At 41.6% G+C, this 18069-nt stretch overlaps 1 protein-coding gene across 1 annotated transcript; it reads left to right on the top strand.

Moving 5' to 3' along the window:
* Positions 1-8275: 8275 nt before the first annotated feature.
* Positions 8276-10034, top strand: LOC146370953 (C-type lectin domain family 4 member E-like). Its single transcript, XM_084954574.1, has 4 exons — positions 8276-8459; positions 8793-8935; positions 9538-9641; positions 9899-10034. Exons 1-4 carry the CDS (start codon positions 8291-8293, stop codon positions 10032-10034), a joined length of 552 nt encoding a protein of 183 aa, XP_084810700.1. The 5' UTR covers positions 8276-8290.
* The last annotated feature ends 8035 nt before the right edge of the window (positions 10035-18069 follow it).

The following is an 18069-nucleotide window of genomic DNA, read 5'->3' as shown; positions in this document are numbered from 1 at the left end:
GTCTGTGTAACGGATAGTGAGGAAGAAGTGAGTGAGGATGATGAAGGTGAAGAGAGCAAAGAAAATAAACATTCCCTTGAGAGTGATGGGAAAGATGGGAGGAGGATTTCTCATATTGCAGTTATTTGCATTTTTTGGCCTTTGTGCTTTTGAAGTATTACAGTGTAGGCGAGAAAGACATTAATTTCTTATAAAACACATCTCTGTTGATGTCTTGCTGCCCTGCTTTTTTTTTTTTTTAAATGATGCATTGCAGTAAACATATGTCAATGTAATTGTTAGAAAACTAAGACTTCATTTTTTACGTTTTTTATTACAGGTGAATCATAACTTTTCAGCTCCACTATAAAGTTCTGTGGTTATTTTACTTCACATTTGTAGCGTCTGTGACAACCTTTGTTAACTGATGGTGACTTTGTTGATCTTAGGACATGCAGTGATTTCACACCAGAATTATTGTTTTTAAAATTGCATTGGTTCCTGGGTGACCCAAAGATCAGTATGTTTTTTGTTTGTTTGTTTGTTTTCAAGCTTGTAATTCAAAATGTAGCGCCTCTACTCAGGACCAGTACACTCTCACTTCAAATAGAGACCCTAGACATCTTACTAGGTTCAGAAGGAGGTTTTGTTTTGGAGACTCACAAAAGGAGTTGGCTTGGAAGTGCATAACTGGGACCTTTATTGCCTCAGTACCATTTATATACATATACAACACAATAACCCAAATTGCACACTAATAGTGCATTTTAAAGGTGAATACATGTAAAACAAAACAAAATAAAGACATTTAAATGGAAGATTTATACTGAACCGTATCAGAGCTCTTTGGAATGAATGAAACAGATTAAAGTGTTCCTGTTGTGAAGTTTGAATTGTCCAGTCTGAATTGTCCTTTAAAGTCGTTGAAACCCAAACAGTGTGCAAACCCTATTATCCGGGTAGGAAAAGTAGTGCATAGGGCTTATCTGAAATCCAGGGTTGCTTGAATCAGTTTCTCAGGCAAATCCCACAATCCGATCGCATGGCTGGCCACACCATTTCATCAGTGGTTCTCCAGAATCCTTCTAGTAGTTCAAAAAAACCAATCTACACAAACAGTGCAGAACAATCAATTTCTTTTCCCATTTTGTGTTCTTAACATGAGCTCATTAACTTCTTTTCCAAATGTATTAATCACAAATGGCATTCCCTTTAGCTTTACCAAGTTACACGAGTTACAGTAACTTCTTTGTACCAGTATCAACAATTTTATCAAAATTATATCACAACAAAGAACATCAGCAGCTTAAACAGTAATGTGAACAGTCATAGCAATGAAAGTGACATTCATCCTTAAGGCTTAGAAGCAAATGTAACTTAATTCAGTGCAAATACTATTAAACTTGAAATATGCTCATATCTATTAAGACATAACCATTCTAATATAAAGAGAGCTAGTGCTTCTACTTGAATACCTCCCCGATCGGAATATGGCTTCAGTGGGGTGGGGTGGCTAACAGCTATTAGCAGCTAGCATCGCATCTAGCATCGGCATCGTTTAGCTCAAAGCATTCAACACTTATAACACACTGTAAAGAACAACAGGAGAAGTAAAACAACACGCCAGATTCTCATAGCTCCCGATTGGTTTTTGTTCAAAGGTTTCTGAGCTGAATCAGCTAGTGAAATACATTATCTAACTTAACAGGTAGCTAACAAAAGCACGTGACTCACCGGGATTTTCAGACACAAATAACTTGACAGACGTTATTCCCTTTGTGGTAAGAGTTCGGGGCCTAATAAAAGAGTACCTTATTAGCATTTATATGTAAAACAATCTGGTCTCATTAACCGGGTTGCAGCATTGCATACCAAGATACTTTTTCCATGTACTCCGACACGTACTTGACCGCCATCAGAGGGAAGATCTCACAGAAAGAGAGAGGTAATCAGTGTTGCCAACTCCTCAGTAAGGAAAATTGCTATTGGCTGTCCTAAAAGTCGCTAGAAGTCGTTAAATGACGTCATCGCCTAATTTGCATAATTGGTCATGCTAATCTAATTGTAACCTATGTTACCTATGGAGAGAGAAATAACATCGTGGAAGAGACATAAAGTGAGTAAAAAACGTCCTAAATGCATTTAGAGTTTATTTAGAACTACAAATTAAATTTCTTTTAGCAATTATGTTTTTTTTTACTGTCACAATTCCAACCCTGCTCCTTTACCTGGGCTTGGACCGGCAAAAGTGACCCGAAATAGGCACTCTGGTGGAGTTACTTTGTGTGTGTGTGTTTATAAGTAGTTTTAAACCTTGCGATCCACAAAACAGCATAAGAGTAAAAGAGTAAAAGAAGAACTGACTGCATTACAGCACCCGCTGCTTGTTGAGAGTAAAAGCGATACGGGCTTTCACGTCTTTTTTTAGCAACTTTTTTTTAGAAAAAAAAGTCGCTAAGGGGTCTGAAAACTCGCTAAATATAAGTTGGCAACACTGCTTCCTGCACACTAGACGCAAGGTCGTCAGAACACAAAACTGCATCACATCACCCCCTTGTGACAATAACAGGCTATAGCCTTAGATTACAAAAAGGGATTTTGCAGCCCTGTATTTCACATGGGTTACAAAAAGATTTCTCTGGATTTTCAAATAGTAACATTAACAGTTGATGAAGGTGATGAAGGTCCTGTGTCAGGTTTTTACTGGATTTTTTCAGGATATGACTAACATACACAATTCATTAGTTGTAGATTTTTTAGGCCTGCCACTTCTCCACTCATGCAGTTTCCTCAGATTTCTTTAAGGACACACTGCACACCATCCAGTGACATATAACTCACCCTGAGAATCACCTTGATGGTGCCATTCGTGTTACTCTCCTAGAATCACTCCCCTGTCAGATTCCACAAAAACATAATATGTCAGAGACATGGTTAGGGTTCAAAGAAAGCCTCAATTTGTTTTAAAAATGAAATAAATAAATCACCAGTAAAACTAAGTCTTACTTCTGTAATGAAAAATTGGTATTTCACCTCATCTAACCACTGTGTGTACTATTGATATGTAGTTCTTAATTTTCCTGTACAAAGAAAGAGTGTATAAAAACAGGAAAACAATTTACCTTAAGCCACGATGCACTTCATTATCAAACTGGTGCCTATATGATGGTGAGAATTTCACTCCCAACCACTGAATAGACAAAGATTGTGTCCACATGATGGCTATAAAGGAGCTTTTGGTTTGGTTTCAATGCTCAAATTATTTTTCCACAACTGCTGGGTAATAAAAAATAAACAAAAAAAGTGTACGAACAAAAACAAAATAATAACTTAAACACAACAAATACTAAAACAAAGATGAGGCTAAATCCTCATTGACATGACACAGTATAGCTTGTAAGGCAACCACACAGCATGTCAAAAATAGCATTCTACCAATACATAAAACCACACTTTGGCCTACATGCAAGACATGCAAAGCACAACACATTGAACACATTTTATAAGTGGTCAGAAACTTGTAAATAACTCATGAAAGAATAAAGTTACATTGAAACCAAGCACACCATTGTTTTTCTTGTGACATTACCAATAAGTTTGATGTGTCACATGGCCCTCTTCCTATTGAAAAAACAAAGTTGTGTCCAAGATGGCCGACTTCTAAATGGCCACCATGGTCACCACCCATCTTGAGGAGTTTGCCCCCTCACATATACTAATGTGCCACAAACAGGACTTTAATATCACCAACCTTTCCCATGTTATTACGGTGTATCCATATAAATGGCCCACACTGTAGATCAATGAAGATTATAACCTAGTGTGCATTTCCTCTTCCCACTACTCAGCGCTCTAACTATCGGCAGGTATGACTATACTATTGGCATATCAATCTGTTCGGGGCTCGGCTCTAATCGTGCCTGTGAAGTTTGGGAGAGATTGGATAAAGTATCCTAGAGTTACAGCAGTTTTGTGCTAGTTGACGAATGACTAAAACTCGACGTGTCGCTATGACTATGTTGTTACACAAAACCCCAAAACCTTTGCAATTTAACTACACCAAGGCCTTTAGTTTCCACTGACCGAATATCATGTTGATCTGATTAAAACCTTAGGAGGAGTTTGTTAAAGTACGAGGCCTGAAAACGATGAAAAATGTCCCTAAAATTACATATTAAATTCAAAGTGGCCAACTTCCTGGGTTTAGCATATGGCTCTATCAGACTTTTTTGTACATCTTAATATCTTACATCAGGCTGCCAAATTTCAGACTCATAGATTAAACATAGTTTTATAGGAGGTACTGTGGATCATTCCGTCCGCGCTACTGAGCCATTTTGCCCTGTCCATGTCTGAAACCATTGAAATAAGTAATTTTTCTCCAGACCTGATGCGTGTGCAAAATTTCATGAGTTTTTGAGCATGTCTAGGCCCTCAAAAAGCAAATTCATTTCAGTTCAAAGGCACACAAGATCGACAACAGAATTCAAAATAAAACAGAGAACAGCAAAGCAGCAGCACCTTGCATCATTCTCTATGGGAATGTCCTGCAGTGTTCTTATTCTGGGGCAAGGTAATAAAGATGCTGTCATTACTGATGTATTGCAGTCTTCCTGTTGACCCACTACTACATCTTATACTTGACTACTCCAGGTTTTCAATGACAATGAAAGTGCGCAACTTATGGTTGGCAGGCATAACTGCGGCCAAAAAACTAGTGGTTCAGAGGTGGCTCCCACCACATGAACTCTTGGTGAAACACTGGCTACACACTTTGTTAGATATCTTGTACCTAGAACTGTCCTCAAATATTTTTTACAAATAAATAACTGCAAAGTGGGGTGTGCGTAGTTATTCAGCCCCCTTTGGTCTGAGTGCAGTCAGTTGCCCATAGACATTGCCTGATGAGTGCTAATAGAGTGCACCTGTGTGTAATCTCATGTCAGTACAAATACAGCTGCTCTGTGATGGCCTCAGAGGTTGTCTAAGAGAATATTGGGAGCAACAACACCATGAAGTGCAAAGAACACACCAGACAGGTCAGGGATAAAGTTATTGAGAAATTTAAAGCAGGCTTAGGCTACAAAAAGATTTCCCAAGCCTTGAACATCCCACGGAGCACTGTTCAAGCGATCATTCAGAAATGGAAGGAGTATGGCACAACTGTAAACCTACCAAGACAAGGCCGTCCACCTAAACTCACAGGCCGAACAAGGAGAGCGCTGATCAGAAATGCAGCCAAGAGGCCCATGGTGACTCTGGACGAGCTGCAGAGATCTACAGCTCAGGTGGGGGAATCTGTCCATAGGACAGCTATTAGTCGTGCAATGCACAAAGTTGGCCTTTATGGAAGAGTGGCAAGAAGAAAGCCATTGTTAAAAGAAAACCACAAGAAGTCCCGTTTGCAGTTTGCCACAAGCCATGTGGGGGACACAGCAAACATGTGGAAGAAGGTGCTCTGGTCAGATGAGACCAAAATGGAACTTTTTGGCCAAAATGCAAAACACTATGTGTGGCTGAAAACTAACACTGCACATCACTCTGAACACACCACCCCCACTGTCAAATATGGTGGTGACAGCATCATGCTCTGGGAGTGCTTCTCTTCAGCAGGGACAGGGAAGCTGGTCAGAGTTGATGGGAAGATGGATGGAGCCAAATACAGGGCAATCTTGGAAGTCTTTGGCTCTCAGCAAAGGCGGTTGCACTTTTTCTCCTCTCCTCCTCTCCCTTAGCTTCCCTGCTTAGCCTCTTATGTCCTTGTCTAGTCTCGTGGGTTTTTTTTGTATTACTTTTCCCTGGAACACTCTCTCACAGTCTGTTCTCTAAAACCTAAAAGAGGAATTATGGATTTGATCAACTGGTCTCTGAATGCAATTGACACCCCTTCTCAACGAGAAGTCTGGGCTCGGGTGAGCCTGACTGCTGAAGATATCTACCTATTCGGAACCATGATAACAGGGTTCTTGCTGATCGGAGCTGGCTTGGCCCTGACTTATCGAAGAATTAAGGAAGCGGAACCGGCTGTTCAAACCCCCACAAGGCTGCCTGCTGGGATTGAAATGATGGGACGAGGCATGAGTTTCTAAAAATGGGCTCATTGAGTGCAGCACGGAGAAGGTCTTGGAGAACGCACGGCTGCCGTGAACACTCAGAACAAGACCTCTGAGTGAAAAACTGGATTACATCTGGAGGGGCTAGCTCGAACAACACCTTTGAGCGCAAATTCGATCACATCTTGGGGAAGTGCACTGCGATCGTGAGTTCTCAGAACCTGCTCTTTGAGCAAAAAGAATGACAACATCACGGAACGTAAGTTTGGATAACATCATAGAAAGCTCACGGCTCTCCAACGGGAGATTGAGAGACCAATGTTGGACTGTTAGAACAGCTTTGAAATTCATATGAGTTGTTCGCACTAAAGTAAAAACCATCATCACTTCATGCGGAGACCCCTTCGGCGCCAGCTGCGGCCTCAAGGCTGGAGCTGAACAAAACACCCTGATAACAACTGTGTTTAGACTGTTCCCCCAATTCCATGCAAGGCCACCTGGGTTGGCTGGAAGACTGTTTACTTAGCCTGGCAGGGCGAAGGACACTGTCTCAGCTGAACTCTGGACACATACACACACATACACTGATATGCACACACTGATCCCCCCTCCCTTTCCAAACGCCTTCGATGCTTGTGCCCTACCGGGGAAGATGGCAGTCAACTGGACCAGCGCAGACATGCTGCAGGACCGGATGCGCTGTCTACACCGGCTCTCTCTTACCCTTTACCCGCCCCTGTTGCTTGTCTTGTGTTTCTATGGTGTATTGATAGTCATGTGCTTTTTGTGCTGAGGTGTTTTTTCTGTTATCAAACTGTTCTCCCACTAGGAGCTCAGTCTGAGTGGAGTTTTTTTTCTCCTCCTCTTACCTCATGTTATGTATTTTCGTTGTTTTTTTCCTATCAGCCTACCTTTCTGACATGTCTCCCCAATGTGATGTTTGTGTAAAGTTGGTCAGAAGGTTCCTTTGTAAGTGCGCATGCGCCATTAGCATGCTGCCTGCTGTAACCCTAATTTCCTTCAGGATTAATAAAGTATTCTGATTCTGATTCTGATTCTGAAAACCTCTTGGAGTCTGCAAAAGACTTGAGACTGGGGCGGAGGTTCACCTTCCAGCAAGACAACGACCCTAAACATGAAGCCAGGGCAACAATGGAATGGTTTAAAACAAAACATATCCATGTGTTAGAATGGCCCAGTCAAAGTCCAGATCTAAATCCAATCGAGAATCTGTGGCAAGATCTGAAAACTGCTGTTCACAAACGCTGTCCATCTAATCTGACTGAGCTGGAGCTGTTTTGCAAAGAAGAATGGGCAAGGATTTCAGTCTCTATATGTGCAAAGCTGGTAGAGACATACCCTAAAAGACTGGCAGCTTGGTTATACAAAGTATTGACTCAGGGGGCTGAATAATTACCCACACCCCACTTTTCAGTTATTTATTTGTAAAAAATGTTTGGAATCATGTATGATTTTCATTCCACTCCTCAAGTGTACACCCTATTGGTCTTTCACGTGGAATTCCAATAAAATTGATTCATGTTTGTGGCTGTAATGTGACAAAATGTGGAAAAGTTCAAGGGGGCTGAATACTTTTGCAAGCCACTGTATATATACACAGTCCAAGAACAGGTCTAGTTTCAGTGGTAGCATAGCTGCACAAACCACATATTGACTAGGGGACTTCCTCTGAACTTCAAACTTTAGAATCAATTGAAACCAGTGAGATTCTCACACTTCACATGTCCTGTTCCACAGAGTTGAGCTCAGAAATAATCCACATCCTTTCATGCAATGGAGGAAATTTATGTCAATGAACGCTATGTCAAACCTGCCAACAAGCCATCTATAAAAAACCCCACACGTAAGAAGGAAAATACAAAAATGTAAAGTTTAAAATATTTAATCTGTTATTATCATTAACACCCCCCTTCACCACAACCACTATTGTTTTTTCTTTTCAGCTACAAGAAGCTACAAGAGAAGCTTTTATTTAGTTGTTATTCTCTCGTTGGGGCTGCTGGCTGGACTTCTCACTCTTGCTTTCTACTGAGTTGTGTTGTGTTGCTTTGTTGTTGTTGTTTTCTTCTGTTATATATATAACATGTTTCATTACCTACTGGCAAAATTAAAAAATATTTTTGCTTAGCTCAAAAATAAATCAGCAACAGTGTTCTTTTGGCTCCCAAAAACATCTTTACTTATTTATCTGTATTTCAGACAAAAACTCCTTACAAGATTCAGCTGAATATCTCTCAATGAGTAACAAACTTTCCTCAATAACTGAGGAGAGAGACCTTCTCAATGCAACTGTCTCTGTAGTGAGTAACCAACTTTCTTCTATGACTGAGGAGAGAGACCTGCTGAAGGCCAACCTCACTGAAATGACCAAAGAGCTGGAGAGACTGCAGAGTTTGTTCAACCAGAGTGAGTCCTTGTCTGAGCTGTTGTGTGTCTTTGTAAAAGATTTTACACCGAAATTCACTGATTCCGTTTTCCAGTGATAGATGGAAATATTTTCTCATTATATCTGAATTGACAGAAATTTAAGAAAGCAAACTTTAATCTTCATTGATATGTTTCACATGAATCATTGTCATCATTGTTGCATCTCCACTGCATAGCAGTGTCAGTGCCACAAGATGTTTTATATATAGATGGTATAAAATATAGATTTCAGTTAATTAACAGAGACCAAATAAAGTATTGCTGAATGTTCCATGTTGATCTTTAATATTTCTTATTTGATGTTTCTTCCAGAGAAAACATGTCCTGCAGGATGGAGCGAGTTCAGTTGTAGCTGTTATCTCCTGTCTGAAAACTCTGGTTCCTGGCGTTCAGCTAGAAAACACTGCACAGACCAAGGAACAGATCTGGTGGTGATAGACAGCCCTGAAGAACAGGTACAAAGTGCATGCGTGTGTTGTATTGTGTTTGTTAATGAATATTAAAATTCAAACCCCACATTGTTATGAACATGAATTTTCCCAGTTAGAAAAAAAAATGTGCTTCCATAAAAATTTCATGATGTGATTAGTATAACAGCCATGATTCAGTCTCTCTGGACACCCAATATAACTAGCAAAATTCATTTTGTGAGTAAATACAGAATGTAGTTAAACTTTTTTCTTCTTAGGTGAACAATAAAAATCATCAAAATCATTCATCCAATTGTGAAAATCTGTCAAATCCCCGAGTATACGTGGGGATTATAGAATATGTTCCGACAGCTTAAGTGCATCAAAGTTGCAACAACTTGTAAAGGTTGAGGAAAATGCTTTTTTTTTTAGGGGGCAACAACCTTACAACTAGTGAACAAAGCTGTGTGGTGGTATAGCAAGGAAAATATAGCAGACTATAAGAAGATGCAGCATGCACACAGGTTATTCCCCCCATTACACTGAAACAATTGGGTATGACGGTGATGAGAATCTGTAGCCAAAGGGGCAGAAATAAAAGGAGTCTAGTGATTAATAACATGAATGTTTGTGTGCTCGTTGAGCAGATCTTCATTGCTTCATTCACCCAGAAACGGACTTGGATTGGTTTAAATGACATAGAACAAGAGGGAACATGGAAATGGGTAGACCGAACGCCTCTGACTCTGCAGTAAGTCTTCACGTTGGCCCAATATATTTCAAATATTTATAATAGTCGTTGAACATGCAGAATAACTTCATTGATTAATTTAAATATTATTACAATCACAGGAACTGGCTTGTTTTGAGGTGGGGGGATTGTTGTCATCCATAATTCACAATGGGTTAAACATGCTAGTAAATCAGTTGTCATTGAGGCCATAAAAATGTTTCCATGTTTTAAAGCTAATTAAAAGCTAATAATTCTGTTGTTTACTGACCCACCAGGTACTGGGCATCTGGTCAACCTGACAATGCATTTCCTAAAGAGAATTGTGCCCATATCAGATTTTATGAAAACACTTCCTGGAATGATTTTCCATGTCAAAATTCTCTCCAGTGGGTCTGTGAAAAACTATTTTAACACCACTGACTATTTTCTTATATGTGTACATGTTCCTAAAATTAGACTATGACTAATATTTTATTTGCTTTTTTTTTTCAGTATTTTTTTACCTCGAAATGTACATCTACTTTTACAAGCATATATATATATATATATATGTGTGTGTATATATATTAGGGGTGCAACGATACTCGTATCGATATTGAACCGTTCATACAGTGCTTTCGGTTCGGTACGCATATGTATCGAACAATACAAATTTTTAAATTTATTTTATCAACTTCTTCTGACGATGCTGTCTGTGTTGAGAGTTCAGTGGATCTGCGTTCGACTACTCTGCCTAGGCTGCACTGTCGAGCACAGATCCACTGAGCGCAGCGTAAGCTAGCAAGACAGAAGCTAAGCTCGTTGCAACATGGCAAATTGAACCTCCCCCACCCTCATTCAGATCTGGCCTTTGGAACTATCTTGGTTTTCATGTGACATATGACCCTGAAGGTAAGCACGTCAAGGACAAAAGTAAAACAGTATGTCGGATGTGCCACGCAATGCTCAATTACATGGGTGGGAACTACTGCGTTAGCGCACTTTGCTCGTTAACGTGTTGACGCCGTCCAGCCCCACGTGTTGTATTGCTTATAATGTTTGCACTCCGTGCTTACTGTCCCTTGTGGTCCACCGTAGTGGCAACGGGGAGTGTTTGTTTTTACGGAAGTGGGTGTGTTTTATGTTGAACTGAACGAGCGGCAATAAAGAGAATGGTGGCTCACGAAGCAGATTATGAATACGTTATTCATAAGTTTGAGACAGAACATTACATGGTGTCAGAAAAAATCGAACTAAACGCCCACTGACAGAGCGAAATGGATTCGTCGGGAGTTCCTGCACCACGGATGGACTGGGATTCAGCCAATCTTCCCGATGCCTGGCGGAGGTTCGTACAACATGTGAAGCTAATGTTTAGCGGCCCGCTAAGCGGCAAGCCCGAGGAGACCCAGTGCAGCTATCTTCTTCTGTGGGTAGGAGAAAGAGGCAGGGACATTTATAACACATGGCAGCTATCTGATGAAGAAGCTAAAAAGCTGACCACATATCTCGACAGGTTTGAACAGTACCTCATGCCGAAAACAAACACCATTTTTGCCAGATACAAGTTTAATGAAAGACTCCAAGGTGAAGGGGAGTCATTTGAACACTTTATGACCGAGTTAAAGTTACTCGTCAAGCAGTGTGGCTACGTTAACAGTGATGAAATGGTCCGAGACAGGATTGTCTTTGCAACCAGTTTCCCACAAGTCAGAGAAAAGCTTCTGAGCCAAGGGTCAGATTTGACTCTAGAAAAAGCCATAGACATTGCATGCTCCTATGAGATCGCACGAAAGCAATTGAAAGCCATGGTTGACCCACACACGAGCCTGCAGGGAGCAGCGCCCGCGCATGCAGTATCCGCTAAGCGCCAGAGTACGCAGCAAAAAGATAGGAGGGCACCTCATCATAATAAGATGGGAAAAGTGTGTGGAAGATGTGCACGAGCACACAGCCAGAAGGAGGAGTGCCCTGCAAAAGGGAAGAGGTGCAAAAAGTGCAATAAAATGAACCACTTTGCTAAAGCATGCCGTTCACAAGCACCACATCAACCCAACCCAGTGTACTCTATTAACCCTGACACTCCAAGTGATGAAGCGGAGCTATTCATAGATTCCATAACAAAGTGCAACGAAGGGGAGGCCGATGAACAGGCTTACGCTGACGTAGAAGTAGGCTCACTGCATCACACCGTGAGTTTTAAGCTTGACACAGGAGCCACTGCTAACGTTATCCCTGCCCGATTGTTTAAGAAGTGCTTTAAGCAGGTTAGCTTGGCACCGCCCACACGCACACTATCTGGCTATGGAGGAGAAAAACTCAACATCAAAGGCACATGCCAGTTGAAGTGCAGGTGGAAAGACATTCACAAGATGCTGACTTTTGACATAGTAGACACTGCAGCACCCCCCATCCTAGGGTTGAGAGCATGCCTGGATCTAAACCTAGTCAAGCTCGTCATGTCAGTACAGATCACAAGCGTCATGGAGGAGTTTGCCGATGTGTTCAAGGGCATAGGGAAATTCCCAGGAGAATGCGACTTACACATTGACCCAGACGCCATGCCCGTTGTGTGCCCCCCACGGAGGATCCCTTTCACACTGCGGGAACGACTTAAACGGGAGTTGGATGACATGGAGAAAAACGGCATAATTGTCAAAGTAAAAGAACCCACAGAATGGGTAAACGGACTGGTGGTCGCGGAGAAGCGTAATGGGAAGCTCAGAGTGTGCCTCGATCCTCGCGAATTAAACAAAGCCATCAAAAGACCTCATTATCCGCTTCCAACATTGGATGACATCACACCAAAGCTGGCAGGAGCACAGTACTTCAGTGTCATGGATGCTCGCTCAGGCTATTGGGCCATCCAATTAACCACCAAGTCATCGCTTCTCACCACCTTCAACACGACCTTTGGCAGGTACCGTTTTCTGCGCCTTCCTTTTGGGATAATATCAGCACAAGACATTTTCCAAAGGAAAATCGATGAGACGTATGAAGGGCTCAATGGAGTGGCAGCCATCGTGGATGACATCCTCGTGTTTGGCAGGACAAAGGAGGAACACGACGAGAACCTCCGTGCCATGCTTGAGCGCACAAGGGAGCGAGGAGTACGTCTCAATCCAGAGAAATGTGTCATAGGTGCCACAGAAGTGAGTTACTTTGGACACAAACTCACCTGGGAGGGCATCCAGCCAGACCCAAAGAAACTGCAGGCCATAAAGGACATGCCACCTCCTGAGAATAAGAATGAGCTTGAGACAATCCTTGGAATGGCGAACTACCTGTCCAGATTCGCACCACGACTATCAGAGGTGAACGCACCACTGCATCAGCTGCTCAAACAAGACTCGGAGTTCATCTGGGATCAGACCCACGACAGAGTCTTCCAGCAAATGAAAGATCTCATAACCAGAGAACCAGGCCCCATACTGGCATACTACGACACAACCAAGGAGCTACGGCTACAGGTAGATGCATCGAAGTATGGTTTGGGAGCTGTGTTGATGCAGGACGGACACCCAATAGCATATGCTTCAAAGACACTGACCCCAACAGAAGTCAACTATGCACAGATCGAAAAAGAGCTCTTTGCAGTGCTGTTTGGATGCAAGCGTTTCCACACCTACATATACGGCAGGAGAGTCATCGTCGAGTCGGACCACAAGCTGTTGGAGCACATACTGAAGAAGCCGATCTCTGTAGCCCCTGCTCGTCTGCAGCGCATGCTGTTACAGCTGCAGAGGTACGACATAGAGATTGTGCACCGGCCCGGAAAAGACATACCTGTGGCCGACACACTGTCCAGGAAACCATTGCTCGACCAAGACAGCACGCTGAGTGAAGGCATGGAGGACCAGATCCACTCAGTGATAAACAGCCTCCCAGTAAGTGACAAAAAACTCTCAGAGATACAGGCTGCAACAGGATGCGACCCGCAGCTCACCCTGCTGAAGCAAACTGTGCAGGATGGCTGGCCTGAGGACAGAAAAAAATGCCCTAAAACCCTTTTGGACTTTTGGAATTTCAGAGATGAAATTTCACACTTCCATGGCATCATCTTCAAAGGTGACAAAATTATAGTGCCAATAGCCCTAAGAAACAACATGCTGGAGAGAATCCACACTGGGCACATGGGGATTGAGAGGAGTAAGCAGAGAGCAAGGGACGCCCTCTTCTGGCCAGGCATGGGCAAGGACATAGCTGCCACGGTGGAAAACTGTTCCATATGTCAGGAGAGGCGCGCGGCGAATCCCAAAGAACCTCTCATCCCACACCAGATCCCTGAGAGACCATGGCAGGCAGTGGCCTCAGATCTCTTCACATGGCGTGGACGGGACTACTTAGTAGTTGTGGACTATTACAGCCGCTACTTTGAGGTCGAAAGGTTATTCTCTACCACTGCAGGGTCCGTCATCAAAAAGCTCAAGGCCATATTCGCCAGACATGGTATACCAGAGAAGCTTATCTCAGATAACGGCCCACAGTACAGCTCTCGAGAGTTCAAGGATTTTGCAGTCACATGGGACTTTGTCCACACGACCTCAAGTCCTTTGTACCCACAAAGCAACGGCCTTGCCGAAAGAACAGTCAAAACGGCCAAATCAGTTCTGGATAAAGCTCATACTCAGGGAGTAGATCCCTACCTGTCCCTATTGGAGCAAAGGAACACGCCAGTCGACGGCTTCAGGTCACCCGCGCAGCTCCTCATGAGTCGACGTCTACGCTCAGTGCTTCCCATTACCGGATACCACCTGGTACCTCACATCATAAGCCCGACGGTTGTGCAAAAAACACGGATGGAAAGACAAGAGCATCAGAGGCGTTACTACAATCGCAGCGCCGCACCACTACCGAGGATGCAGCAGGGGGACCACATTCGCTTTCAGCACGAGTCCGGAGCCTGGAAACCGGCTGTCATCATCCGACCTGCAGAGACTGCCCGCTCTTTCGTGATCCGCACTGGCGAGGGACAGACTGTACGGCGTAACCGGCGGCACCTGAGAGGCGCCAAGGCGTCACCGGCACCTTCAGCACCAACATCCGATCTGGTAACCCAGCCGGATAGTGCAGCTCAACAACAAGCAGAGCCCCTGTCGCCATCTAGAGACACTAAAACACCAACCATGGACACTAGCCCTGCACTGACCACCAGATCAGGACGAGTGGTCAAACCGAGGGTTATTCTTGACCTGTGATTGTAAAGGGTGTAGGCGGATCGCTGCCCTGAAAGAAAAAAAAAAGAAACATGTCAAATGTCAATGTACTAATGAGTTCATATCCCGTGTTGCATTGTTGTTGTTAGTTTTATGCCGCAGTAATTTTACACATGACAGTGTTGAAAAAACTGTTCCTTATCCTCATGTTCAGGATGTTCTATTTTGAAATGTATACCAGCTGTGTCACTGGCGGACATTTAAAAAAAAAAAAAGGGAGATGTTGTATTGCTTATAATGTTTGCACTCCGTGCTTACTATCCCTTGTGGTCCACCGTAGTGGCAACAGGGAGTGTTTGTTTTTACGGAAGTGGGTGTGTTTTATGTTGAACTGAACGAGCGGCAATAAAGAGAATGGTGGCTCACAAAGCAGATTATGAATACGTTATTCATAAGTTTGAGACAGAACATTACACCACGCACGGGGCGATCCGCGGTAGCTCGTTAACGGAGATTTGCCGTGTTGTGGCGTTAACGTCATTTCAACAAGATTAACGCTGACAGCACTAGTGGGAACACAATGAATATAACTGCACATTTACGGCGACATCATCCTAGTGCAAAGACAAGTGGAAGCAGACAAAAACAACAAGCATGCATGCTACAAACTTTACCCGAGTCATTTAGACAGCCGTTAGCACATGATTCTCCTTATGGGGACCTGATATGTTTAATATGCTGCTGAGAATATAGCCCAGAAGAAGCGTATAGTATAGCTTTCATTTTGGAAAGAGCCATTTCTCTGTAATAAACTCTCTTTTCCAAAGATGAGTGATTTCTCGATCAGATAGATTTATTTTTTATTACTTTGTTGTTTCAGCAACATTAAATTTAAAAACTGTACTTTTGAGTTAAAATATATATTTATAATTTTAATAAATGACAAATTAAAAAGGCATGAACATTTTTTGTATCGAAAAAATATCAAACCGTGACACCAAAGTATTGAACCGAACTGAACCGTGAATTTTGTGTATCGTTGCACCCTTAATATATATATAAATGTATATATATATATATATATGTATATATATATATATATATATATATATATATATATATATATATATATATATATATATATACACATTCTGATGGAGAAAAGACTCAAAATAAAAAAAATAAAAGAATATTAATGTGCTAAACGTATATAAACTCAAGTTCTGTTGCACACTACCATTTCTGGCATACAGCTGTATTGCCTGAATTATCAAATAGCATCTGGCAAAAGCAAAGTATTTTGGATCATTACTTACCATTGATAATAAAAATATAACAAAATAAGGTTTATTTATATTCATTTCAAGGGAAAAGGCTAATAATTGTAGTATTTTTGTCTACATTGCATTATTTGGTCAGCATGCAGTTTTACTTCCAGAGAATCAAATGTAGCCTCTTATTAGGAAGCCCACAAAGACTAGTTCTGGTTATGCAGACAAAAAAAGGCTGTGGTCTGCTTTAGTATGCTCGATGTGGTTTGCTTCAATTACCGTCTCTGGGGAAATAGTTTATCTAGAGAGGAATGTTGTGTTAAATTTCAGTCTACAACATTTGAGCAAAGTGTTTTCCAGTTAAGGCAGCGGTGATTTAGAGTTATTGTTGTTTACTATACAATAACAGAGGTTTTATTTTAGTATGAAAACATGGCTGAAATTTTCTCAGGTGTGCAGCCATGAAACAACACAACAGTTAACATCACCAGGACTGGTTTGCTCTCTATGCATTGCTTAATGTGTAATGTTATCTTCACTCTTCACACTTCTGATTTTTCTAGTTGGAAACTAAGATTATTTTCTGTTGCTGTATGTTGAGTGTGTGCAGGGTGTTTCATTGTATTAATGTGATTTTATATGGTTTTGATTAACCTTAACTTATCTTTTGAATCTACTGTATCAATTATAGCAGCGGTCCCCAACCTTTTTTGCGCCACGGACCGGTTTATGCCCGACAATATTTTCACGGACCGGCCTTTAAGGTGTCGCGGATAAATACAACAAAATAAAACTAGTACCGGTACCGAAAAAAAGAAAATTTATTCATAACACACGTGAAAAGACCAAGGAAAACCGAGTAAACGATTAAAACGATAACAAAATAACGCTGAAAACTGATAAAAACCCTGAAAACTATACATTTCACACCTGAGCCTCAACTCTCGTGGCCCGGTACCAAACGACTCACGGACCGCTACCAGTCCGAGGCCCGGGGGTTGGGGACCGCTGGATTATAGTACCGAAAATTTGTTTTGACCACCATAATAAATGTATTGTGCATTTTACTTGCTGAATTGAAACAAATAAAATTAACAAAATTAACAAAAGGATAAGGATCTGCCATTGTTATTTCAACTTTTTTAATCATTTACAAAATATAATACAAAATATCATGTTCATAATCTTTTTTTATTAAAATACAGTTTCCACACCATGTGTAAGATTGAACCACTTATCCGGGTTACTGGGTGTTTCAGCCCGAAAAAGTGACATGGGTCCATTCTTCTGTGGGCTCACCACCCACATGGGGCAGTAGGGGTTCAGTACTTCGTAGTATTAAATCCCGTTCTTTTGAATTCTTTTGGCGAAAGAGAAAGACTGAACTCAGAGTGGTAGAGCTCAAAAAATAATCTTTATTTTATATTTCCGGAAATGGAGGCCCGAACACACATGTTTAGGTCTGAATGCAGTAGCAGCCAGCATGGTTATATAGTTCTGCAGCACGTCACACACACACACACAGTTTACTTAGTTCCTCTTTCTTTGTGTCTGATTTCCTGTGCAGCTCTGCACTAAACTTCCCCTTTCTAAAGTCTGTTGCCAGAGCAACCTATCACCCTCTGACCTAGTTTTTGTCTTGTCTGGGCTTGGTTTCTAAAGGCCTCTCTTATTAAAATACATAAAACAATATAATCAGAAAATAAGCATTAAAAATATATATCCACATCCCAACACCCCCCCCCCCCCTTTTTTAACTAATTCTATTAGTTAACTTAATTAACTGACTCCCTTAATAACTACTGTGAACTAAAAACAGATATAATTAGCTTTCTCTGATAAAAGGTCCTACATTACTTTTGTCAATCTGTGGAAACAGCCTCTATAGAGTTAACCCGTTTCCTCTTCAAAACTTACTCCTGGTTTCTAAGCACTCAACTTCCAGTTCCTTTTAAAAATCATACAAACTATTAGTAAAGCCAATCCTCCCATTACAACCTCTGTCTAACAAACTTTTAATCTTCTATACAATCTAAACAA

Source organism: Perissodus microlepis, chromosome 16 (genome assembly GCF_051167445.1).
Source record: "Perissodus microlepis isolate ML-2025 ecotype Zambia chromosome 16, ASM5116744v1, whole genome shotgun sequence".
In the NCBI taxonomy this organism is placed as follows: Eukaryota; Metazoa; Chordata; class Actinopteri; order Cichliformes; family Cichlidae; genus Perissodus; species Perissodus microlepis.
The sequence above is the reverse complement of the archived record's forward strand: the minus strand, read 5'-3'. Positions and strand labels throughout refer to the sequence as shown.

What these genes read in the sequence shown, in the direction of transcription:
- LOC146370953 (XM_084954574.1), top strand. Translation starts at nt 8,291, where the DNA reads ATGAGTAACAAACTTTCCTCAATAACTGAGGAGAGAGACCTTCTCAAT. An exon ending in TAGACAGCCCTGAAGAACAG is followed by an intron (nt 8,936 to 9,537) that starts GTACAAAGTGCA and finishes CTCGTTGAGCAG; the next exon opens with ATCTTCATTGCTTCATTCAC. An exon ending in CGAACGCCTCTGACTCTGCA is followed by an intron (nt 9,642 to 9,898) that starts GTAAGTCTTCAC and finishes CTGACCCACCAG; the next exon opens with GTACTGGGCATCTGGTCAAC.